Source organism: Cnephaeus nilssonii (genome assembly GCF_951640355.1).
Source record: "Cnephaeus nilssonii genome assembly, chromosome: 1".
In the NCBI taxonomy this organism is placed as follows: Eukaryota; Metazoa; Chordata; class Mammalia; order Chiroptera; family Vespertilionidae; genus Cnephaeus; species Cnephaeus nilssonii.
This window is the reverse complement of record NC_137072.1, coordinates 86,887,443-86,913,039: the sequence shown is the minus strand read 5'-3', so window position 1 is coordinate 86,913,039 and position 25,597 is coordinate 86,887,443. Positions and strand designations below refer to the sequence as shown.

Sequence of the window (25,597 nt, the reverse complement as noted above, 5' to 3'; positions counted from 1 at the left end):
TTAAAATTGGTTAATTTTAAATTTAAAAAATTCAGATTTCTGATTTCTCTCTTTCTTCCTTTTTTTTTTTTTTTTTTTTTTGCCAATCCATCTGCTGACTATAGATGCCCTGGCTGGGAATCAAACCAGCAACCTTTTGGTGTATGGTATGATGCCCAACCAACTAAGCCACACTGGCCAGGGCTTGATTTATTGATAGAGTGGCAACATCAGATTCATGCTCTCCTGGCAACAATTAGAGAATCCCCAGTTTGATACAGTCCCCACCACTCCCTATTGCCTCCTTCTTTAAGACTGAATATCCTTTGCTAATTATTATTGTACTAGAGGCCTGGTGTACGAATTCGTGCATGGGTGGGGATCCTCGGGGTAGCCTGTGGGGATCGGGCTGAAACCCATAGTCCAACACCACCTGCAGCTCCTACCTGCCGCTCCCGCTCATCCTGGCCCCACTGCGCCTGCCGCAGGCTCACGCCCAATCAGTACCGATCAGGAGAGGCTCGCGCTGCCACAGCAGCCCTCACCAGCCATGAGCCCTGCGTCTGGTGCCCTCCCAAGGGGAGTGGCCAGCGGGACCAGGCCAAAACGAGCTCTCTGACATCTCCCAAGGCGTCTCAGATTATGAGAGGGCGCAGGCCAGGCCAAGGGACCCCACTGGTACATGATTGGGGCTGGAAAGGGACCACGGGAGGGCTCCAGGGCATGTCCAGCCCATCTCGCTCAGTCCCAATCAGCCAGACCCCAGCAGCAAGCTAACCTGTCATAGCAAGTGGTTAAGCAGCCTTAGCATATCATTAGCATATTATGCTTTGATTGGTTGAACAGTTGACTGGTCACCGGATGACTAGACACTTAGCATATTAGGCTCTTATTATATAGGATTTTCACAGTTGTTTTTCTAAAACCTAACCCATTTTACTTATTTATATTACTTGCTGGTCCTTATATGCACTTGAATTTGAAACTCCTATTGTAACCCATCATTTCAAACATTTGTAAAGTATGGGATACCATGTAATTATGCTCTTGGTATCTGTCAATTGAAAGATACAAAGGAAAAATTATATAACCCCAACAATACATTTAAATGAATTTATATATTATAAATCACAATAGCACCACAGATATTTGCATATTCATATGTGACAAATAATACTTAAGTGTATGGGTGATGTATAAAGCACACATGGAGCAGTGAACCTTTTGCTCTAAGTCTTATATTTTCCCAGGGGTCCATGAACCCAAGCTTGGGACTCACTGGTCCAGTAAAAAGAATTCTAGTGGGAACCAGGAGACACAGTCCAGTTTCATCCTTGTATTGAACAGGCTTTTGGTTGGTGATTTGAGGTAAAACAGCCTTGATTTCTTATGTGCAAAGTGAATAGCCTAGATAATTAGAGAACCTTTCCACCTATAAAACATAATAATATATGTGTGTGAGTCTTTACACATATCATAAACCCAGGCAACTACAGGACCTCCCAAGAATGTACCTAGGTTTTACCTAAAAACAAAAGGTTTATTAGAGAGGGAACTGCCATGGAAAAATGTGAACACAGTGAAAAATGCAACTTCACTATTTCCAAATGTCGATACAATTTTATATTCTTTGCCAAACCATGTTTAAAATACTAGCAGTATATTTGTGAATAAATTATCTCAAAGAGAACTCAGCATTATAGATATTATCTCAGTTGAGTTCAGATTTGGGGTGTATTTTTTAGACTTGAGTTTATGGGCTCAAACTTATATATTCTTTTCATATCAAAAGAGATACTGTATATGAAAATTCTTTGAACACTACAGTATTATCTAGGGTTGTCAGATATTATAATGCTATTATTATCTGATATTTCCCCAATCCTTGTCTATTCAGGATTCTATTTGACAGACCCGATTCAGTAATCTGAAATTCATTGTTCATAGATGTCATTTAATACCAAGTCATCATAGCATTATAATTCAAACATTTTGGATGCTTAGTTATATTTTATGTAATATTACATTGTTTTGTAGTGTTTTCTGTGTTTGTGTTGTCTCAAAAATGACCAAAAGCTCTTTGAAAAGAGATATTGCCTGATGAAAATATTGGTGATGACAACAATAAAATAACAATAATGATAAAAATAATGACAGATAACATATACTGATGACACATAAGGTACCAGGATCTGTACCAAGCACTTAAAAATTTTATCCCATGAGTTTGGTACTGAGATCCAGAGTCAGAACCAGACCTCAGGTCCTGGTCTGGAGATAGAAACATCAATGATGAGAGAAAATCATCGATTTTCCCCTACTGGAGATCAAGCCCGCAACCCAGGCATGTGCCCCTATAGGGAATCGAACTGTGATCTGGTTCATGGGTTTATGCTCAACCATTGAGCCACACCAGCAAAGCTACTATATGCCTTTTACTTTCATCCTTTCTCACCTCTTGATTGAAGCATGGATACAATATTGCAAGAAAAAGTGCCCATCGTAGGACCATGATGACAGAACCATGCCTTCAAGGAGGAAGGAAGGGAGGGAAAGAGAGAGGAAGAAAGAAGTCAGAGAGAGTCCTGTCTTTGATCTCCTTGTAGAGAAAAATAAATCCCTCTTTGTTAAGCTAATTTGGTAAATTTTCCATTACATATATCCAGGTGCAATCCTAATGCAATAATAATACAGTAACTGATAATCTCAAGTTAGAAACAGGAAGTAAAAGAAGAGTCTAACAAATGTTAAGTTACAGTTTCTATGGCATTAGTATGGCTCTATCTTGAACCACCTAATTTTTAGATAATCATTCATTTCCTAGCTTTACTCTAAACATCACTTAATATATCTAACCCCTATTGACCTTTTCTTTAAAGATAGTATAAAAATTCGGGAAAATAAATCCATGAGTAATATAAAAATTGTTTACCAAAAAGAAATTTTTCCAAAATAGTTTGGGATATTAAAATCCATATGCAAGTTTTGTTTGTCTTTGCTTCTGATTCCAGAGTCTTCTGACCAACCAATCATAGCACACTGATTTGCCCCTAATAGGTTCCAGGTGTGCCAAGCTGTTGCTTCACTTCAGTTCACAGGTCAACTGGGTAGACCTAGAGTGGCCAGAGCCCCCAGGGCTAGTTGCCTCTGTCCACAAGAGTCCTGCCTATTTACCGCAGTATACTATGCAAACATTCTCACTGCCTGTGTGCATCACAATGCACTGCCCTATATGACAACTAGATGCTATCAAAATAATAACATCAAGGGGAAAAATGACCTATTCACAATACTACATGGATCAAAAATTAGCTCACACACATAACATTGTTTTGTTCTCGAAAAAATCATGAGTGGCACTCATGTTTATTATTATCAAAGATGGGAGATTTGTCCCATAACACACACTGCTAGGAAATGGCAGAGCCAGGACTTCTGAATCAAGGATTTCTGCCTCTGAGCCCTATGCGTTCCTGTAGGATGCCATTCCAAGTCTGTACAGATCTTTAAAATTCGCATTTTGAGTTCATTCTCTGAAAAGAGTTCAAATGGTTTTCCTTTGTTTTCTCTTATGATTGCCATGCAAACACTAATGTATATGGAAACTGATACCCTCTTTGAACTTAGCAAGACTGAGAAAGGACGACATTAAAGGACATATTTAGGCCACACCAATTTTCTTTCTTCAGCTCCCATCGCTGACACCCAGAGAGCCAACCCTTGTTATTTTGTGTAAATAGAAAAAGAGAGTTTTTGCCTACCACTCTCCCAAAAAGTATCTATTAAAAAGAAAGTAGTAGGTTGCCATTGATCATGCTGAAGTTTTGTTTTGATTTGCCAATTACAATTTTTCATTGTCCTTTCCATAAAGGGAAGAATAGGGAGAAAGAAAAGAAATTGTCAAAATTAAATTACATATTTAACATACAAAAGGAAATATGAATTTTACATACAAAGCAATTATTGTCAAGAGATATTACTGAAATAACAAAAGTTAAGTTTGCTTAGTCCTGTCTTAGTAAAGTTAGACAACCAATAGATTTCAATGACTAGAAATGTTAATTTAATTTCTTTATAGCAATGCAGAAATAAAGAGGATACATGCATAAAAATAAGAAGGTATACAGAAACATCTATAAGTAACTATTATAGACAGATTCAAGTGCACAACCAATATCTAAAATATTAACCAAATGTTAACTCACTGTTCAGAAAACAAGAACATGGTGGAATGGTTGAGCATGCATGGCTTAACACAATAAGTGTAAGCAAGTCTAAGTGAGGGAATATAATAAATGCAGGGGTTATGGAAGTGAGGTAGCAGCAGGTTTAGAATTTAGTGTTTAAAGACGTGGGCTCTAGATCCTGAACACCAGGATTCAAATCCTGGCTCTATCACTCAGCAATTGGGTGATAATAACATGCTTAGGTTTTTAAGTGCAGAAACAGTGTTGTTCTCTTGATCCTATCAACAGTTAAGAGTAGTAAAATTATAGCATTTTATAAAAAATAGAATTCTTATATTGACTCATTGCTTATTTTCAATAATACTTTTTAACCAACTCTTCGTCAACTACAAAATGTGCACAAGGCATAAAATAAATTCTGCCACCCAGTAACAAATAAGCCTAGACTAAGTTGGAATAACATAAGCACAACCCTGTGGGCAAGTTCATGGTAAAAAGCCAGGCTAACCTAGTTCCACAATAAGCACATTTGAAAGCAATTCGATTCTTCCAGTTCATAGTGGGTATCCCATCCTATTCCTCAAGACTGAGTCACGACAGCCGCAACACTACCCTATTACCTGTTATCATGGGATGCAGATTACACATTCTCCTCAGCAGCTAGCTGCAAACATGAACCCTACTTCTCAGGACACGACTTTACAACCTACTTAACGAGGGGATGTCTAACCAGCAAAGTCAAAGTCTATCTTCAGAAGTCCAGTCCTTTTGGTGTGCACAGAGGTTGATTAGTGCATGTGTGTTCCACTGGTAAGTTCACTTGAGTCAAATTTAAGTACCATATCTTATCCATCCAGTTTAAGCTGTACATGCAAAGTTAATCCAGGGAGAAATGTATACTCAGTATTACAAAATACGGTGTCTCTAAAAATTTTAAATATACTAAAATTCCACAAATTCTTAATTCTTCGACTGCTACACATACAAATTTTCCTAATACAAACATGAATGTACAGAAGTGTTTTAAAATGTGAAATCACAGTTAAAAGCAAGCAAAGGCAATATCCTGAGCAATCATAAATATAGAAACTAATAAAGAATGAAATGCTAGGTCAATAAACACCTCGAGCAAATATTAAATGAATACTTGTACAGCATGACTTCAATTCCCCAAATAATAAAAGGAACTACTAATGTTACAGAAAAGCTATCCAAATAGCCTCAGCTAAAACACACCATCTTTGTTGTCTGTTTCTGAAATTACACATTTCAAGAATAACCTCCAATTAAATTCTCGTAGCATTCAATTTTACTTTTAATCAAATCACTGTTCTTAGCACTGTATAAACCATATTAAAGCTTCAATACTCGTCTATAGTCAAACACAAGTGATCACATCTACTGCTGTACCTAAATGAAATGGGAACAAATTCCACACGTTTTCCTTAAGTAGATTTTAAGTTGGCAAACAGGCTCTACACTAAGCAAGGAAACGGCTCATTTCTGTGGAAACTTGATTCGGTTTCCATCTCATCAGAGTTTCATTTTCCATAACCACACATAGGAAAGGTCAGCGGTGGGCAAGAAGGAGAACGCACATGCGTGGGAGCAATGTGGATGCCCCCCAGGGAGGAGCAACAGGGGACAGGAGGAAAAGCTGGCAGATACACCAGCTGCCTCAGCAGAGCCTTCCTGAATGGAGAGGTCTACACACACCTACACACACATCCATTAGTAAATGGAAACTCGGTATGTTTTTAAAGCATTTAAGATTTATGGGTAAGTTTTAATAACACCTGACTTTCAAACAGAACCAGGCTCAGACCATACTAATTTCTGTAAATGATACTGGAATTTACAGAAAATAAAAATATTGAATTTGATACAGAATAAAACAAATGAATGTCTCTCTGGGTGATATCACAGTTCTTACTAGAAGTGAAAAGTTAGATTTTATGATATTTAATTTTATATTTCTCCCCAATTAACATAGTCTACTTTACTAGGATGTTTGGGTATTAATTAATTAATTCAGATTCAAAATGAAATATGAGAAATCAAAATAGGAAGCTACTCTGGAATATGGCAACTTTTTAATCCTATAAGATTGTATAATATCTTAGGAAAACATTTTTTTTTTAAGTTTTAAATGATAATACCAAAGAGAATATGTCAACAAAAACCCTTTGAGTAGGATGCACCACATTTTATATTCTCTTTTAAGATGTTATGCCCTATGAGTATTTCGCTAATTTAACAAGGCTCTGGCTCTAAGGAATATGAATTCTGACAAGCAACTAGAAGCCATTTCACTCCCACGACTAGAAAAAAATATACTGCAGTGAGAACCTCTGATCCTAAAGGCTAGCTAGCATCCATCAGACCTTATGAAATTCCAAACCATTCCAAAGAACATGGCTACATCCTCTTTTTGAAATGGCTGTTATTATTTTTATTTTATTATTGATTTTAGAGAGAGGAAGGGAGAAAGAGAGAGAGAGAAACATCGATGTGAACGAGAAACATCCCCTGCAACCTGCGTATGTGCCCTGACCGGGAATCGAACCTGCCACCTCTTGGTATACGGGACGACGCTGCAACCAACTGAGCCACACCAGCCAGGGCTGAAATGGCTTTTATTTTTAAACCTGTTTTCTGTATCACTGATGTTTATGTATTATATCTTTGTTAAGCACTCACCTGTGATTTTTTGCAACAAAGGCGACAACTCAGACTCCTCACATAAGACTTGAGCGAGTGCTTTCTTCACTTTTTCTTCTGTTTCAGCCAGGTCTTTGTCCTCTGTGAACTCTCCAGTGACAGAATAAATGTATATGAAGAGGACCAACAGCTCTTCTGGGCTGTAGTCATCATTGGTCCTTTGATTCGAAGGCTTAATCAGGGGCAGCAGCTGATTTAACACAACGGGCATCGTTGACTCCCCGATGCTCTGAAATAAAAGGTGGTAATGTGAAAATACATCAAGCTTGTACAAAGATGTAATTTATGCACTACATCACATAGGATGCTTAGATTTCACTGTCTAGATTGCTTCTTATTTGTTTGTCTCGTCCTGGAGAGAATACTGCATGAAGTTTGGCATTAGAGTTCTTGTTGTTTTGAAAGGTCTATTTTATTTTTTTGTTAATCCTCACCCAAGGTTATTTTTTCCATTGATTTTTAGAGAGAGTGGAAGGGAGGGGAAGAGACACAGAGAGAGAAACAAGTGTGAGAGAGCAACATCAATTGGTTGCCTCCTACCCATGGGGATTGAGCCTGCAACTGAGGAGGGATGTGCCTTTGACCGGAATAGAACCTGGGAACCTTTCGGTCTGCAGGCCAATGCTCTCTCTGCTGAGCCAAAATGGCTAGGGTGAAAGATCTATTTTATAAAACACCTAGTCCAGTTGTAGACCCTTTTATATTATCTTACATATTGCTTAAACAGAGTCCACTAGTTTCAAAATTAAAAATACAAGTACTTCAGACACTAGAATTTAAAATAAAATTAATGTATTTGTAAAGTAAATGATTACAAATAAATATCTATATATCCAAATGAGTGTTGATACTCCTTCAAAAGAATGACATCAGCTTTTGCAGCATATTCTTTTTAACATTCTCTATATTGGTAAATATCAGTCTGAATAGGTGTTGTTGTTGTTTTAATATAATAATACGAAGCCATTTTCTTCTAATTCTGGTGAATAGAATAAGGGATCAAGCTGGGTAATGTCACTTGGGGTTCGAGATATCTTTGGGTTAGTATGAAAGTAATTCACCTAATACCTTGAAAACATTTTTGCTTTTAGCTCTTCCACCAATTTCTTGAGTGGTAGTTAGCAGAGAATTTCAAAATTCCTCGCATGTGAAAATAGTATTGCATTACTGCAGTAACTGCATAACTTACAAAGCACTATGCACATTTGTAGTACCGATTCTGAGATTTTGGATGAATAGATAAATCCCCATTCTAAATAGTGTGATTTAATTTCATCTATAATATAACTCTATAAAATAAAACTTAACTATCTGTATTTATATTAAAACCAGGGGACAAATAATCACCATTTGCAACTTTCACATTATCCATTCAAGAAGTATTAATTGAGCATCTACTCTATCTCAGGTACTATTCTAGGTCTGCGGATACAGCAGTGAACAAAACAAATCCCCTGCTCTCATAGAGCTTACAGTCTAGTTGGGGGAAATAGACAATTAAAAAGCTAAAGAAGCCCTAACAGGTTTGGCTCAGTGGGTAGAGCGTTGGCCTGCAGACTGAAGGGTCCCAGGTTCAATTCCGGTCAAGGGCATGTACCTTGGTTGCGGGCACATCCCCAGTGGGGAGTGTGCAGAAGGCAGCTGATCGATGTTTCTAACTCTCTATCCCTCTCCCTTTCTCTCTGTAAAAAAATCAATAAAATATATTTTTAAAAAAAAGCTAAAGAAGTAAAATATAAAATATATTAGATGATGGTAGACTAGAGAATAATAAAGCAGGAAAGGAAGATGGGACTTCAGGGTGTATGTTTATGGTGGTGAACATGCACTATTAAAGAGGAAAAGCCATGTGAATATGGGAGCATTGGAATAAAGAAAGATCTATGAAACTCTCCTTCTGAATGAAGTTGCAGCAAGCAGCGGAATGTGACTCTGTATTGGGATGACTATCCAAAACAAGCTTTTCTTGTCAAATCACTTTTACACCTGGAAAATTTTGTATATATCATGTCAAGGTTATGGTTCACAATTATATTATTTGGTACACGAAAAACAGCTGTTATTTATTTCCACTAAAAATCTTGGATGTTCACAATGTATCACACAAAATAAAATGTAAGTCTTTGGAATGAATAAAGTACAGATGAATAAAGAACAGAACAGAGATTTTACTGTTACATGGTGACAAGACACGATTCATCAAGTATAAACACACCCACTTCTCAAAGGAAACACTGAAAGTTTTGAAGGCATCCTAGAATTGTTCTATAGCTTCAGGATTCTCTTTAAGTATTCTTTCTTTGCTTTACAAGCTGCCAAAAGCAATTTAAAACAAAGGAGCCATGTTGTTGGCCTGTTAAAAGAGGAGTTGTGGGGTTGGTGGTATTTTCTTTCTTTCTTTCTTTTCTTTTTTCTTTCTTCTTCTTTTTTTTTTTTTTTTTTTTTTTTACTTTTTACTCTATCTCCAACTCCTTGGATGACATTAAGCAGATTCATTCGTTGTTTTATAACCCATTTCTAAAAAGCAAGTGTAGACCCAACCAGAGGGAATCGAACCTGCATTACCACCATTTGTCCACCATCCAGAGCTGAGGGGTCAGTGCCGACATGTACACATAAGGAACTGGTGGACATTGATATTGGGTCTCAAAAGAACTGTTGGTCCAGAAAGAAACTCACTACAGACTGATTCATTTGCCTGTCAGCATAACTATTATTGCTCATCTCACATTCAGTTCATATAAGTATATATCTAGTGACACATGATCTCGCTCATCTAGGGGAAATGATGAACAACATAGACTGATGAACAAGAACAGAACCAGAAACAAGGAGGCATCGATCGGACTATCAGGCCTCAGAGGGAGGATAGGGGAGGGTGGGGGGAGGGGGGGAGAGATCAACCAAAGGACTTGTGTGCATGCATATGAGCCTAACCAATGGTTAAGTTCAACAGGGGGTTGGGGTATCCGTGGGGAGGGGTGTGGGATGGGAATGGGGGGATGAGGACAAATATGTGACACCTTAATCAATAAAGAAATTTAAAAATAAAATAAAATAAAAAATAAAAAAATAAAAAGCAAGTGTATACATCAAATATTTTTCCTATAGAAGGCCTATGAATCTCTCCCAGAACAAAAGGATTTTTTAAGGGATAGTTCTAAAAAGAAAAACATAGTAGGACAATCATCATAATCATTTGAAAGGACTCACTCACTCACATCTGTCCATCAGAGCATCACTCCCAAATTGTAAATCTAAGATATGTTTTACTAGAGAGTGAAATCCCTTAGTAGTGTCACTCCAGCAGACTTCCATTGGCTAGGTAATACCTGAGCACACCAATTCCTAAAATTTCATTCTCATCTGCTCACTGCATTCCAAGAAGTTAATTATGGAGCTGAATACAAAGCCAAAAGTACTCATCAGTCAGAAAGAGGCATGTGATGCAGAGGAAGTAAAGAGGCTCCATCTCAAACAGCCTGAGTCCAATCCTGACTGTTCCTCTGTCTAGTTCCTTAGCCTCTTATAACCTCTTTATCTCTAAAAGGACATGATATAATTAGAGGATGGCTGAGCTTTTAAATTATATTTTTGTCAAGTGCTCCATTTTCACTCTCCCCCCCCCCCCCCCCCCCCAGAGAAGACAGCAAATCATGTTCTTACTGTTGGTTACACAGCAAAATATAAGAGGGGGAAAAAAAAAAGCTTTACTATGGAAGCAAATGTAGATATAGAAATACTGCAGACATGTGTGCAACATGGACTGCTATACATAACGCATTTCCTAACTCTGTCCACTAGCAGGTTCTAGAAGCAGTGACACCCCAGTAGCAATGAGCACACCCAGTGGTCAGATCTAAGTTTCTAATATCCTATATAATAAAAGCCTGATATGCTAAGTATCCGACCATTCATTCAACCGGTTGACCAATGGCTATGATGTGCACTGACCACCCGGGGGGGCAGATGCTCCAACCAGTAGTTTAGCTTGCTCCTGGGGTCCAGCATATCGGGACTGGGTGAGAAGGGCTGGACATGCCCTAGAGCCCTCCCGCGGACCCTCCCCAGCCCCAATCATGCACCAGTGGGGTCCCTAGGCCTGGCCTGTGCCCTCTCGCAATCTGAGATCCCTTGGGGGATGTCGAAGAGCCAGTTTCAGCCCAATCCCCGCTGGCCAGGCCGAGGGACCCCACTGGTGCATGAATCCATGCACCGGGCCTCTAGTTCCAAAATAAAAGGAAACAGGGATCCTTGGGGAAATGGCTAATTCTAAGGATGGGTCAGGGAAAATACAAGAGGAACCTGGGAGATCTTGCAGTTCCCGAAAGTAAAGGAAGTCCTGAAAAAAACAACACAGTAACACAAAAGAATGGTGGCAAGTCAAAAGGAGACAGGAGATAACTGGAAGACCTCCCAGCGGCCAAAGCTGAAACAATTTGAGCAAGGAAATTAAGTTGTAATGGATTATAATCCAAAGTATAGAATAAGTGTGCATCATGCCATACTGATATAAATAAGTGAGTGCATTAATTAGTAAATGTAGGAGAAGAGAAAAATCTTCCTTACAGAAAAGTCCCAATAGCTAATGCGAATACACCCCACCTGCAGGTAGAGCTCAATATCCCCACCTCATGAGTGTGGGCTGCACATGATGACTTGCTTCTCAAAAAATCATAGATAAAAAGGGGAGGGAGGAGTCACTGACCTTAGCCAGAAGATCAAGGTTAATATTACCAGTGATAAGTCATATTGATCTTGTATCCCTACTATGATGTGATGAGAATGACATTCATTTTTGTTTTCTCCCAAACCCAAAACCGCACGACAAAGCATCCGATAAATCCTGAGAAACATTCTACAAAATGCCTAGCTAATACTCTTCAAAACTGTCAAGGTCATAAAAAACAAGGCTGAAAAACTACCATACACACCAGATGAGACTAAGGAAACAGAATGACTAAATGTAATTTGGGATCGTGGAACAGAGAAAGGACGTTAGAGGAAAACTAGTGAAATCAGAATAAAGTCTGGAGTTTATACTTAATCACAATGGACCAATGTTGGTTTCTTAGTTTTGACAAATGTACCACAGTAATGTAAGATGTTAACAATGCACTGAGGAATATATAGAAAAATCTCTGTATTATCTTGGCAACTTTTCTATACATCTAAAACTATTCTGAAATAAAACATATTGGGAAGGAAAGAGGAAGGAGAGGGAAGGACAGGGGAGATCAGATGAGACAAACACAGGTAAATGTTGGTCTCCTTTCTGTTAGACAATTTCAGCTCCGTATGAGGAAGAACTCCTACAACTAGCACCAAGGTAAGAGACCGACTAGGGACATAATAAACTTTCCACCAATGGCAAAGGGAGGCAGGGTGATCACCTGACAAGGATGTAACTGAGGGAATCCCATGCTACCGTGGCTTGGAAGGTAAACTAGAGCTTCCTAGTGCTATCCATAAAAGCATGGCTCCAGACTGGATAGATATTCATCTTCTGGTTTTCTCTGCTCTTAGAATGAAATACCAAGAAGGAAAGAAAAAAATCAATGATCCCCTAGATTGAAACCTTTTTAAAAGTGAAAGAAAGACTCTGAGGACGATTAATAATGAGGAAATGGAAGTAAGATTACATGCCTGGGTTTGAATCCTGGCTGTACCAGTTATTAGCTGTGTGATCTGGGGCAAGTTATTTAACTTCGCCAAGTCTCAGTTTCCTCATCTATAAAATGGATATAATACCACAAATACCTGAATATTAATCAATCCCAAACCACAGGCCCCTATTTTCATAATTCTGAATTATGTAATTAAGTAATTCTGACTATTACTTAAACTACTTTGAGGTTAAAATAGAGTAATCCCCACCATAGGGCAGGCTTTTTCAGGACTCAAACATTAGGGGACACCCTCTTTTCTGAGGACCAATTTTGGGGGAAACACTTTCCCCTATGTCTGAAAATAGACAATAATAGCTTCTGCTTCTTAAGGTTGTTTTAAAGATTAAATAATAGAAGTAAATCACATAGCCTTGCATAAATATTAACTATTACTCCAACTACTATCTCCTGGACTGCTTCCTTCCCCAGCAGAAGTGATGGAGATGAATGAAATACCTTCTAGGAATAGGATTTAGCAGTCTCGAAGGAGGGAGCAGCAGCCTGCAAACACTGGATGTGAAACCACATCTTGGAACTTAGCTGCAAAGTTAGTCAAAGGTGAAAGGCAATATAAACATTATTAAACATTGCCATTAAAAAAGCACACACGGGGCAAACCACAACCAAAGCAAAAAATAAAAAGACTTCTTTATGAAATGCCAGGGATTAAATTTCTTATTCATTTGCTATAAATGGGCCTACTGGTAGGAGGTGGAAGACTGGAGCTGTGTTGAGAGTGACAAAACTATTCTGTAGACTGGGGCTCCTGTTATTTTTGAATGAGTCCCCAGTAACTCCATACAAAAGGCCCTCTGTCAAATGCATATTGTCTTTAGAAAATCCAACTTTTGGACTGAATTAAAACACCTCTGCAAGGTCAGAGTCCATCTATGCAGGCATGAGGAGCAAAAGGCCAAATTCTGTGTAGCTGCAGAGCAGGCTGGCTGGCTTCACACCTGCTCCTCCATGCTGCAGGTCCTGCAGACTCAGTGAAACTCTAAGCCACCCTAAGGTGCTGCAATTCCTCCAAGCTCCTGCTCGGTCCCAGGCACGCTGCCAGAGAGGGCCTGAAGGAGTGCCTAAGGCCGTACTACCCCACAGCATCATTTGCCATCCTTGCATTAAGACTTGCCACTAGGCCTTAAATTCCCATAACAAGCCATTCTGCTTCTTTACATGTCCCAGGCAAAACGCAAATCTTGATACGTGTAAAGATAACTCATTGATGTACTTACGCATTCTTTATTGTGTACATACGATGTGCCAGGTACTGTGATATACTCTGAACATACAAAGAACAAAGGAAGATACATGATTCAAGAGCTTACAGGAGAGTGGGAGTAGGGGTAAACAGTAGTGAGGATGCAATAATCAGTGCTTTAGTAGAGCTATTTGTTCACTTCAGAAAGACAGCAAAGGAACACCTAAATCCTGGAAGAGGTGGCACCGCAATTGCGTCAAATAATCAACCCCTAATATGAGGAAGGAGCAAAGCTCTGAGCAATGAGCAATGAGATAGGATCCTTCCTTCATTACTTTAACAAATTTTTAATGCACACTTATTAAATTGTGTGCGAGGCAGAAAAATGGCCCCCCAAAGAAGCCCAAACTCTAGTTCTATGTTACCTTATATGGCAAATGGGATTTTGCAGCTGTTTAAGTTACAGATCCTGAGACGGGGAGACTAGCATGCATTATTGGGTGACCCCCATCTAATCACATGAATCCTTAAAGTGGAGGGCCTTTCCCGCGGTTAGAGGGAGATGCAATGATGAAGGGTCAGAAAGAAGCAACACTGCTGGCGTTGGAGGTGGAGGAAGTGGGCCATGAGCCAAGGAATGCTGGGGCCTCTAGAAGCTGGAAAAGACAAGGAAACAGATGCTCCCCTAGAGCCTCCAGGAAGAGATGTAGCGCAGCCAACACCTTGATTGGAGTTCAGCGAGTCCGGTGTCAAACTTCTGACCTACACAACTGTAAGATAGTAAATGTATGTTGCTTCATGCCACTAGGTTTGTGGTGGTTTGCTGTATCAGGAATAGGAAACGAATACAAGTAGTTTGTGTAAGGAAGGGCATGAGAAGCTCCACATCAGGGCCCACGGTCCAGAGAAACTGGTACACAGTAGACTTCCATAAATAATCTATATATATAAAAGCCCAGCGACCAGAACGGCAGAACGACCAGAACAACCGGTGGCTATGATGTGCACTGTGGCACCCAACCAGCCTGACCCGGGCCCGATTGCCCGCCCCCCCACCCCGATCGGGGTTGGGGCTGGCCGGCCAACCACCCGCAGCCCCTCCCCCCGGCCTGATTGGCCCCCATCAGGGCAGGCTGGTGGACCCCACCCATGCACGAATTAGTGCACCAGGCCTCTAGTTGTCAAATAACCAAACAAACAAGAGCAAGCATGAAGGTGCCTGGGTGGTACTTTCCTTTTCCATCTGTACCACTAGGGGTCTAGTGAGTGCCTCCAGGGATGTCACAGAAAGGGGAGGCATGGAGACACATCAAATTTAAAATTTGCTACCTATCAGTTTCACCTAGAACTAGTTAGTTCAAAATCAAGTAATCTTGATCAGCCCCAGCATAGTCATGTAGGACAGTGATTTTTTAAAGTGTGGTCCATACACTCGAAATCCCAGAGACCTTTTCAAGACGTTCACAAGGTCAAAACTGGTTTTACAATAATACTAGACATTCTTTGCCCTTCTCATTGTGTTGACATTTACGCTAATAGTGCAAAAATAATGGGGGTAAGATTGCTGGTACCTTAACACAGATCAAGGAGAGTGGCTGCAAACTGTGCTAACAGGCATTGTAGTCTTTATCACTATGCTATGTACTCAGAGTTGGATTTTTTAAAAAGCCAATTTCACTTAAGAATGCTCTTGATTAAGCAGTAAAAATTAATCTTACAAAATGTCAACCCTTAAAGGTCTCTTTAATATTCTGTGTACTAAAATAGGAACTATGCATGAAGCACTCCTGCTATACACTAAGTGCAATGGTTATCTGGGGGGAAAAGCGCTTACATCATTATTTGAGTTGTGAACTGAACTAATGGTTTCTCTCATGCAATAGCATTGTTAATTGAAAGAATTTCAGATAGAGAAGTTATGATTATTAAGACTTGGGCATTTGCCAAACATTTTCTCAAAAATGAACAAAGTGACCTTGTTCCTTCAAGAAAAACAACTGATATATTTATTGCCAATGATAAAATTCTGCCTTTTAAGCAAAAAATCAAACTTTGGAAACTTGTATTTGCCAGATTCTCTACACTTAAAGACTTTCTGTTGAGATTAATGGTGACATTAAAAATGTGATTTTTTTGAATTGCATAATGAAATGTATCAACATTTGGAAGATCTGCATAACTCAGTGAGCCAATATTTTCCACATGACCAAAGTATGATGTAAGAAAATCAGTCATAGGTAAAAGATCCATCCAAAATAAAAGATAAATGAGAGAATTTTAATACTAAATAGTACAAAATACTAAATAGTACAAAAAGCTCATTGATATGGTTTCCAATCCCACATTACAACTAACCTTTAAGAAATGACTACTTTTATCTGCAAACATCTGAAAAGGCTATCAAAATATGCCTCCTTTCACAATCACACATCTGCATGAGGCTGTATATTCTTCATATAGTTCAACCAAACAACATATGGCAGCATATTAAATGAGGAGGCAAATATGAGAATCCAGTTGTTTTCTATTCAGTGAGACATTAAAGAGATTTGCACAAATATAAACCAATGACATTCTCACTTATTTTTTACTCTATTTCCCCCCTTTTTTTAAAAAAAAATTAATCCTCACCTGATTTAAGTAACCTATATTGCTTAAATATTTTTCCATTGATTTTTAGAGAGAGTGGAAGAGTGAGGGAAAGACAGAGAGAAATATCGATGTGAGAGAAACACATCGATTGGTCTCCTCCTGCACATGCCCCAACCAGGGCCCGGGCCAGGGAGGAGTCACAACTGAGATACGTGCCCTTGACCAGAATCGAACCCAGGACCCTTAGTTCCGCAGGCCGATGCTCTACCCACTGAGCCAAACCGGCTAGGGCTCTTTTCCCCTTTTTATGGCTAAAATGCAGATGAAGTGATAGTAGGCACTATCTTCTTTGAGAGGAAAGCAAAGCAATATAGGTTACTTAAATCAGAGCTTCTCAAAATTTAATGTGCATGTGAATTACTTGGGGCTCTTATTAAATGCAAATGCTGATTCTTTAGGTCTGGGATGGGCCTGAAGATTCTGCACTTCTACCAAGTTCTCATGTGATCCCAATGCTGCTGGCCCATGGACCACGTTTGGAGTGGCATCTGGACTGAACCACCCAAAAACTTCTAGACTGCAATGTGTATGGAAAATAAACTATCCTGTCTGAGTCACTGTATTTGTGGATTTCTTTGATATCTCACCTTAACTTGAATACCAACATAACTCATAAATCTATATCTCTAGCCAAATTTCTCTCCTTGCTCCCTACCCATACAGTCAGCTGCCATTGGACTTCTCCACTCATACAACTCTTCTGCAACTTAACTCAATACATCTAAAACTGAAATCCAGATTTTTTTACCTCCAAATCTGCTTCTCAGTCTGCATACCTCATACTGTTGTGTGGTACCATCATTGACCAAGACAGAAACTTGGACTCTAATTCAGCTTCCCCTTTCCCTGCCACATTGAGTAAGCCACCAAGTCCTCATAATTTTATATAACCACTAGAGGCCTGGTGCATGAAAATTCATGCACTGGAGGGGGGTTCCCTCAGCCCAGCCTGCCCCCTCTCACAGTCCGGGAACCCTCAGCGGTGGGAGGCAACCCAGCAATCAGGGGAAGGCGACGCCCCATCACACCTCTGCTGCTGCCACTGCCAGCAGCGCAATCCTCAGCCAGCCCTGGTTACCTGAGCCTCAGGCAGCAGCCAACATCTGAGGCTTGCCTGCGCCTCAGGCGTCAGCTGGGCAGCCGCCATTCGAAGCTTTCCTGTGCCTTGGGCGGGCCCTGGGCAGCTGGAGGGCTGAGGGGACTGGGGGACTCCAGAGGCAGGCGTGCGGCAAGGCCGGGCCCACCCCTTCCACCCCGGCGGGGCTGAGGGGACAGGGTGTCGCCATCTTGTTGCTGTGGGCACCACCATCTTTGAGGGTGGGGCAGTCAATTAGCATATTCCTCCCTTATTGGCTGTGGGTGCCACCATCTTTGAGGGCGGGCCAGTCAATTAGCATATTCCCTCCTTATTGGCTGTGGGTGCTGCCATCTTTGAGGACGGGACAGTCAATTAGCATATTCCCTCTTTATTAGATAGGATATCCTCCTCTCTATCCCTTCCTTTACCACCTAAGTCGTAACTACCATTATCTCTAGCCATGATTTATCTCATTCTAAACCAAATATTTGATCTCCTAAACATTATTTCATGGTTTCCACTGCCTTCAAGATGAAGCCTTTATATGACATATGCATTTCATGAGTAATGGCATAGACAATAAAGTTGGAAGAATGCATTAAGAAAGACTCAATAGGATAAGATGTAAAGGAACACAGAGAGGCTACTCTCAAAGTATGAACATGTTTCCCAAAATGTATCCCTCTAAGGGACACTTGGAATGAGCTGGCATTCTGTATCTGTGGAGGAAATGATTCCCTGGCACTGAGAAATGGCAAAGTCCTCAGTTGACGTGAAAACAGATTCTACAAACTTTTTCTCCCACTAAAAATGCCATTAGAGAAAAATTGTGGTATAGTCAGTCACACAATGGAATACTATACAGCAATGAGAATTATCTATAATTTCATAAAACAACAATATGGATGAATCTCACAAATATAATGTTGAATTAATAATCCATAAAAAGGAATATATTATATTATTCCATTGACATAAAATTTTAAAAAAACACACAAAAAAACAAAAAAAAAAAAACACAGGGAAAACTAATCTGTTTTTAGAATTCCCTGCGCCTGGAAGAAAGGAGTAACGGGGAGGCTCCCAGGGTTGCTGGTAATATTCTGTTTCTTGATCTGGGTGCTGATTACACAGATGTCTTCAGTTAGTAAAAATTCATTGAACTGTATTTTTCTATGTTATATTTTACTTCAATAAAAGCTTTTTAAAATGCCATTATACCAGGCCACATTTCCTGTGTCCTGGGAAGAACAGAGCTATCTACTTTGAGTTCTTATTACACATTAGCATGGATCCAAAGCAAGAGCAGGAAGATAGAAGAAGCTTACAGGAGTTATCAAAGAATCTAATTCTGCTGCACTTACCTTTGGCTATGGGTAAAGGTTCTGGCCAAAGATGGAAAGAACAACTTTCAGTGGCTGTTCAGCTTAAAACACACATATGTTTTAGGGGGTAGAAACTGTTTTTGTAACGTTTTCCCCCATCTCTCGGGAAATGATGCTACACTGTGCTTCAAACAAAACTGCCAAGCTTAAGAGGCTGTTTTCTGTAAACAGGCCAGCTGGGCCATAAGTTGCATGACACAAGGGACAAGCTACTTCTTCAGAGGGCAGAACAGAGCACCACAGAGAGCTGGGAACTGTGCATCCAACAAAATCTCCAGCCATTTGTCTTTATCTGGCCACTTTAACGATTTAAGAGCTCTCTTTGCCATGTTATCATCAATCAATTACAATGATTGAGCAGCCGCTAAAATCTGGAGTTTTTAAAATGCAACTATCCATGACCTAAATTTCCTGCTTGTTCTGTTGGCCCCAAGTTAGGACAGTTTGTCAAGGGAGCCAATAAAAATAATAAAAACAGGTCAACACTGGGCTTCTTTCTGAAGTCCATGTAAAAATATTCACGCTCCTCCAGTCAGTGCCAACTCAATGTGTCCACTCTTGGCTTAAACTCTTCATAAATTATGCTTCTTACAACAAAATATTCCATAGAATATACGCATTATCTAGCCCCCCCCCCCCCCTTCCTTCTTTCCTTCCTTGCTTGCTTTCTTTTTAACCTGACTAAGCAACAGTTTCCCAACTCTTAGCAGGCAACTAAAATGATGCCATTTTGCTAACTCTAGCAAAGGAGTTACATTTTGGCAAATTAGAGAATATATGAGAAAATGGAAATATAAATCTTAGTTACCTAAATGGAGAATCTGATACTGCTCTTCCAAGCCCGTGATGGAATTTGAATTCTAGGATCCACAGAGCAAAGACTACTGAATGGGGAGAAGGAAGAAAAAGGTGGTGGAGGCACTAGTAAAAGAGGCCAGCTTAAAGGTTGTCTGTGAAAACAAGAACAGTTGCTCTGGCTGGTTGCTCAGTGGTTAGAGCGTCCGCCTGCGGCGTGAAGGGTCGCAGTTCAATTCCGGTCAAGGGCACCAACCTCAGTTGCGGGCTCAATCCCCAGCCTTGGTCAGGGGCGCCTGTGAGAGACAACCAATCAATGTGTCTCTCACGTGGATGTTTCTCTCAGTCTCTTCCCCTCCCACTTTCTCTAACAAATAATAGGGGGGAAATATTCTTGAGTGACGATTAACAACAACAAAAACTAGAACAGTTATCTTAAGTACTATTTCAACACATTTTGTATCACTTGACAGGAAGGAAGGAGAAGGGCGCTACACTGTCCAAGGCCCCAAGCCCCCTCATGAGAGGTGCCAGAAACAATGCACCTTCCCCACATCCCTGATGTGCCCGCGGAAACCTGCAGCTCGGCAAGCTGCGACAAAGCCCCAGAGCCCACTCTCCTAGAGGCACCCCAGCCAGAATCTCAGAATAAGACTGGGCCATCTTATTCAGAAGCCATTCAGGAACATTCCCTGCTCCAGAGGGAACCTTTGGACAAACTCCAGAACAGGCCTACGTGCCGGAATGGGGACCTAAAGGCACAACCGTGAAGGCAGCATAGTTGTTCTCAGGCATTTCCAGATGCTCCTTGTCAGCTACTCGATACCCTGTAATCTGGTTAGTGAACCAAGACACTTGATTTGGGATTTTATTTAAAAGCCATGTAAAAATAACTGGTAACCTAGGATAAAGACATTGCCAAATGCTAAGATTTTACATCGATTATACTGTCTACCAAAACCAAGAGGAGAGGTTTAGTTCTCTCCCCATATGAGACAAATTTCTGTAACTTGCAATGTTGCTCCCTGTTATTCAAATTTTTCAATATTAATGTTTTCTTTTAACAACACAGATTTTGGCGGGTCATACTTAAAGGTGAACTGTAGTGTCCTGGAATAATTCTAGGCTAGTTACTATAAGCCCTCTTGCTATGATAATGCACACACAATACAAGCATATATAAGTGATAATGAACTTGCTTTTCAATTCATTGCTGGTTTGTAAGAAAGTTAAAAAAAATCTGTACTGGCAAAGAAAAAACAAAAAACCATAAACCAGTCATTGAGCTGAAACCAGATGCTAGAAAACAAGCCAAGAGAAAGCTAGTGTTGCCTTGGGGAAACATTGGCTTCTGCACAGAGTCCAGAAATTTGGCCCTGGGCCCCTTTCAAGGTGGGAGAGTTGAACCTTCAATTCCTATGTTAATTCAGAACACTGGAGAGATTAAAGCAGTTGCAGATTGATAGTATCCCTAGCAACCAAATCTCCCTGAAGGAATGAACCCCTCAATTAGGCCTGCAGAATTACCAAAGATTATTCTACTGGATATGAGCTCACAACCAACAACTTCAAAACACACATTGAAGCAAACCATGGATGACTCAGTAGACACATCATACAGCAGCTACAATCCCAGTGACTTCAAGAGTGGAATTATCAATTGAAGAATATAAACTGCTTATATATGAAACTAGAGGCCCGGTGCATGGGATTCATGCATTGGTGCGGGGCGTGGCCTGTGGGGACTGGCCCGCTGTGGGAGCACTGCATCCAGGTCAGGCGAGCAGCTATGGACCCTCCCTCTGAGTGGCTGCTCTCTGGTCCGGCATCTTCCGTGGAGCCAGAGCACCCACCTCTCCAGGGGACCTGTTCGGGGCCAGGCCCAGGGACAATAGCACTGAGAGGCAGTGGAGTAGGCCTCAGTCCCGCAGCGGTCATGAACCCGCCTCCCAGCCTCTGGGGTTAGCTCTGTGAGCCCTGCGGCAGCGGTCTGCAGGTGTCTGGAGGAGGTGGCAGGGAGCGAAGAGGAGGAGCTTGGGGCAAGGAGGCAACGATCACAGCCTGGGTTCCTGCCCGTCAGCCCGGGGTTCGCAGCAGGAGCAGCCACTCATCCCGGTCAGCCAAGCGGCGCTCCCACTGTAGTAGCGCACTGACCACCAAGGGACAGCTCCTGCATTGAGCATCTGCCCCCTGGTGGTCACTGTGCATCATAGCAACAGGTCAACTGGTCGTTCTGGTCGTTCTGCTGTTCAGTCAATGGGCTTTTATTATATAGGATGTTCAAAGAACTAAAATGAGCCCTAGCTGGTTTGGCTCACTGGACAGAGTGTTGGCCCACGGACTAAAGGGTCGTGGGTTCGATTCCGGTCAAGGCCACATACCTTGGTTGCAAGTTCCTGGCCCTGGTCTGGGTGCAGGCAGCAACCAATCCATGTGTTTCTCTCACATTGATGTTTCTCTTTGTCTCTCCCTCTCCCTTCCAATTTCTCTAAAAATCAATGGAAAAATATCCTCGGGTGAGAATTAACAAACAAACAAACAAAAAAGAAAGAAAGAAAATGAAGAAATTAAGACAGAAATAATATACTACCATACTACCAAAAATAACCTGAAGTGCCCTGGCCGGTGTGGCTCAGTTGGTTGGGTGTTGTCCCGTGCACCAAAGGGTTGCTGGTTTGATTCCTGGTCAGGACACATGCTCGGGTTGTGGGCAGCCTATCAATTTTGCACTCTTGTGTGGGTGTTTCTCTCTCTCCCTCTCCCTTCCTCTCTCTCTCTCGAAATCAATAAAAATATTTTTTAAATAACCTGAAGTATTTTAAAAAAACAGAATTTTTAAAAGTAGAAAGCATAATATTTGAAATTAAAAACTCAAATACTAACTTCAAATACTGATTGAAAGAGAAAAATAGGAAATAGAGGATAAATCTGAAGATATCATCAAAACTATGGCAAAGAAAGAAAAGATAAACAATATGAAAAGAATATTGAATGAGAAGGTATAAAACATGTTTGACTGGAGTCCCAGAATGAAAAGGGGGGAGGGGGCACATAATACTAGAAAAAAATCATATATGAGGATTTTTGAGAACTAAAGAAAAACATAAATATATAGAACAGGAAATACAATGTATACCAAGATGGGCAAATGTAAAGAAACCCAGAATTAGACATTTTGACATTATAATAAAATTGTAAAACACACACACACCTGAAAAACAGCCAAATGGATCACAGCAAAAGGAACTGACATTACCATGACTGCATGTGTCTCAATATCAACAATAGAAGCTGGACATAGTAGGATCAATATAATTGGCAAAGTCCTGATTGATAATCATCTTTGCACACTTAGCTCCTATTATAGTGCCAAGGACATCCTAAAGTGTTCAGAAAATGCTGGTTGAATATATCAACTCTATTCTCTCTCTCTCTCTACTGTAATTAAATAATTAAATTGGTCACTAGGAAGAATAAAATGAGAGTCACAGTAATGAAATTGGCTTATTTCTTCATTTCATTAAGAGTCTTGGGGTGGCGAAATGCAACAATAAATTCACCGAAATATGAAAAGCATCTGCTAATATGAAACAGGGAATCCCTACACCCCTACATCTCACCCTTGTTCTCAGTCGAGAGAAATGTGTTTTATTCAGTGCACTTGGCATGCATTGTTTTCGTTTATAATAAAGATCCATATCATTCATGCAAATGTTGCTGCTTATGCCCTACAGCATAGACAACTGATTTGCATGTTTGTGACAGACTGCTGTACCATATTGACTACAGAAAGTCTTAATCGGCTCCAATTTCAGTTTTCTCTGGGGTTTCATATTCTGCTGACTGCAGATAAAACTTTCTTCCTCAACAATGGCTGCATATATGTAGCCATCCCCATAGAATTCCACAGAAATTTGAATTGAAATTCGGGAATTCAGAAGGTACCTAACAAATAGTTAAAATTTCAAATCATTTTTAGAGTTAATAACTTTTTCACTTAAGTAAGAAGCAAATATTATTACTGCAGAAATAAATTTTATTTCTTAAAACAAAGCCAGGTAATGTGATATATTTTAGCTTGGCTTGAATTTTCTGTGTTTAGAGACTAGGATATTGGATATGCAAATTCACTTGAGACACAATTGTAATATTTTCCAAATTATTCAAATATAAACAAAAAATCCTACTAAGTTTAAAATTTCAATTGCACATGGAGTAAGACTAAATAATTGTTCTTAATCTGCAAGTAATTAAATGAGTCTATATAATAACTATGTTCTTCTGCAATCTTTCCATTTCCTTTAGCATTCATTGTAGACTAAAATTAACTCCTAAGTTAATTAAAATATAACAAGAATCAGATTTATATTGCTGTTACTTTATTTATCCATGCCTTCTCTCTTTTTAAAGATTTAAAGTGAAAAAAGAGCAGTGACTAATTTAGAACGCTTTGGTGTCTTCAAATATGCCTCCATGAAATATTTTATCAGTATTCATAAAGCTGTGACTTTATAACCATAGTGAAAGCTGCCCATCCAATTCTTCCTATCTCTATTCCTTCCACATAATAGCCTACTTTCAATTATTTTTTATCTATTCAACTATTTTATCACTTAATTTTACACAGCAGGCACATTAAATTGGGAAAGAGCTCTCAATGTTGAAGGAAATAATGGAATATCCTATATAATAAAAGGCTAATATGCAAATTGTCCCCTCGACTGGAAGTTCAACCAGGGTGCGGGGCAGCCAGTCAACTTCCCACAGCCCCTCCCCCTGGCTGGCCCCACCACCCATGCCCCCCCCCTGCCCCTGATGGCCCCCCCACCCCCCAATTGGGGGTAAGGCTGGCCAGATCCCAACCATGCACGAATTTGTGCACTGGGCCTCTAGTACCATAATAAAAATGTATCATTGAATACTGAGATCTAAATTAAATAACATAGTCAAAGTAAAAACATGTCCACCTACAAAGCAATTTCTTCTTTAAACCATCTACAACTTAAAGCATAAATAGAATATACGTTGGCAAATCTAGAAATACTAGATAGATTTTAAATCAGCAATGCTTGAAATTACATATAACATCCAAAGGAAATTTATTTTTGTGAACTGGTAGAGTATAATACAAGTGGAAAAACGTTATTCAGCAGACCAGTGAGCCAAGACAGAAATGCTCTCATGCCCACCACACCCTATTTCACCTCTGCTCCCTACCATTGGCTTAGAGGAGGGACCTGAATAAGGAAAAAGAAACAACTATCATGATAAGCAAAGCATCCGAGGGACAAAACCGTCTAGACCCGTGGTCGGCAAACTGCGGCTCGCGAGCCACATGAGGCTCTTTGGCCCCTTGAGTGTGGCTCTTCCACAAAATACCACGGCCTGGGTGAGTCTATTTTGAAGAAGTGGCGTTAGAAGAAGTTTAAGTTTAAAAAATTGGGCTCTCAAAAGAAATTTCAATCGTTGTACTGTTGATATTTGGCTCTGTTGACTAATGAGTTTGCCGACCACTGGTCTAGACCACTATTCTGACAGCTCCATGATGAGGCTTGCAGCTGGGAGGGCCAGATAGAAACAGTTTTAAAGCATGTTGACATAAATGAAATCAAATGTACTTTCTTCTTGTCTATTTCTCCTTTCCTTTTTGTTAACATCGCCTCCCTCCTCTTCGTCCATTCATTCTTACATGTATTTAACAAACATGTGTCCAGGCACTGTGTACTAGCTAGAAGGGAGATGTTGGTAAATGAACAAGGTCCATCCTTATAGCTTGGAGTTTAGTGGTTGATGGTAACATATGAACAGACAATCACAAAACAGAGGGTTGGTCTGAAACAGTAAATAACATTCCTGGTCTTAGGGTAGAATACATTTGAGGCAGCCAACCCAGAATTGGGAGGTCAGGTAAAGTTCCCTGGAGGAAGAGA

At 40.1% G+C, this 25,597-nt stretch overlaps 1 protein-coding gene across 1 annotated transcript in view; it reads right to left on the bottom strand.

Annotated features, from left to right (window-relative positions):
* Positions 1–25,597, bottom strand: part of SCFD2 (sec1 family domain containing 2) — a 330,221-nt gene that overhangs the window by 203,585 nt on the left and 101,039 nt on the right. Inside the window, exon 5 of the mRNA XM_079772424.1 lies at positions 6,867–7,116. Coding sequence (XP_079628550.1) covers positions 6,867–7,116 — 250 coding nt within the window. The remainder of the gene's footprint in view (positions 1–6,866; positions 7,117–25,597) is intronic.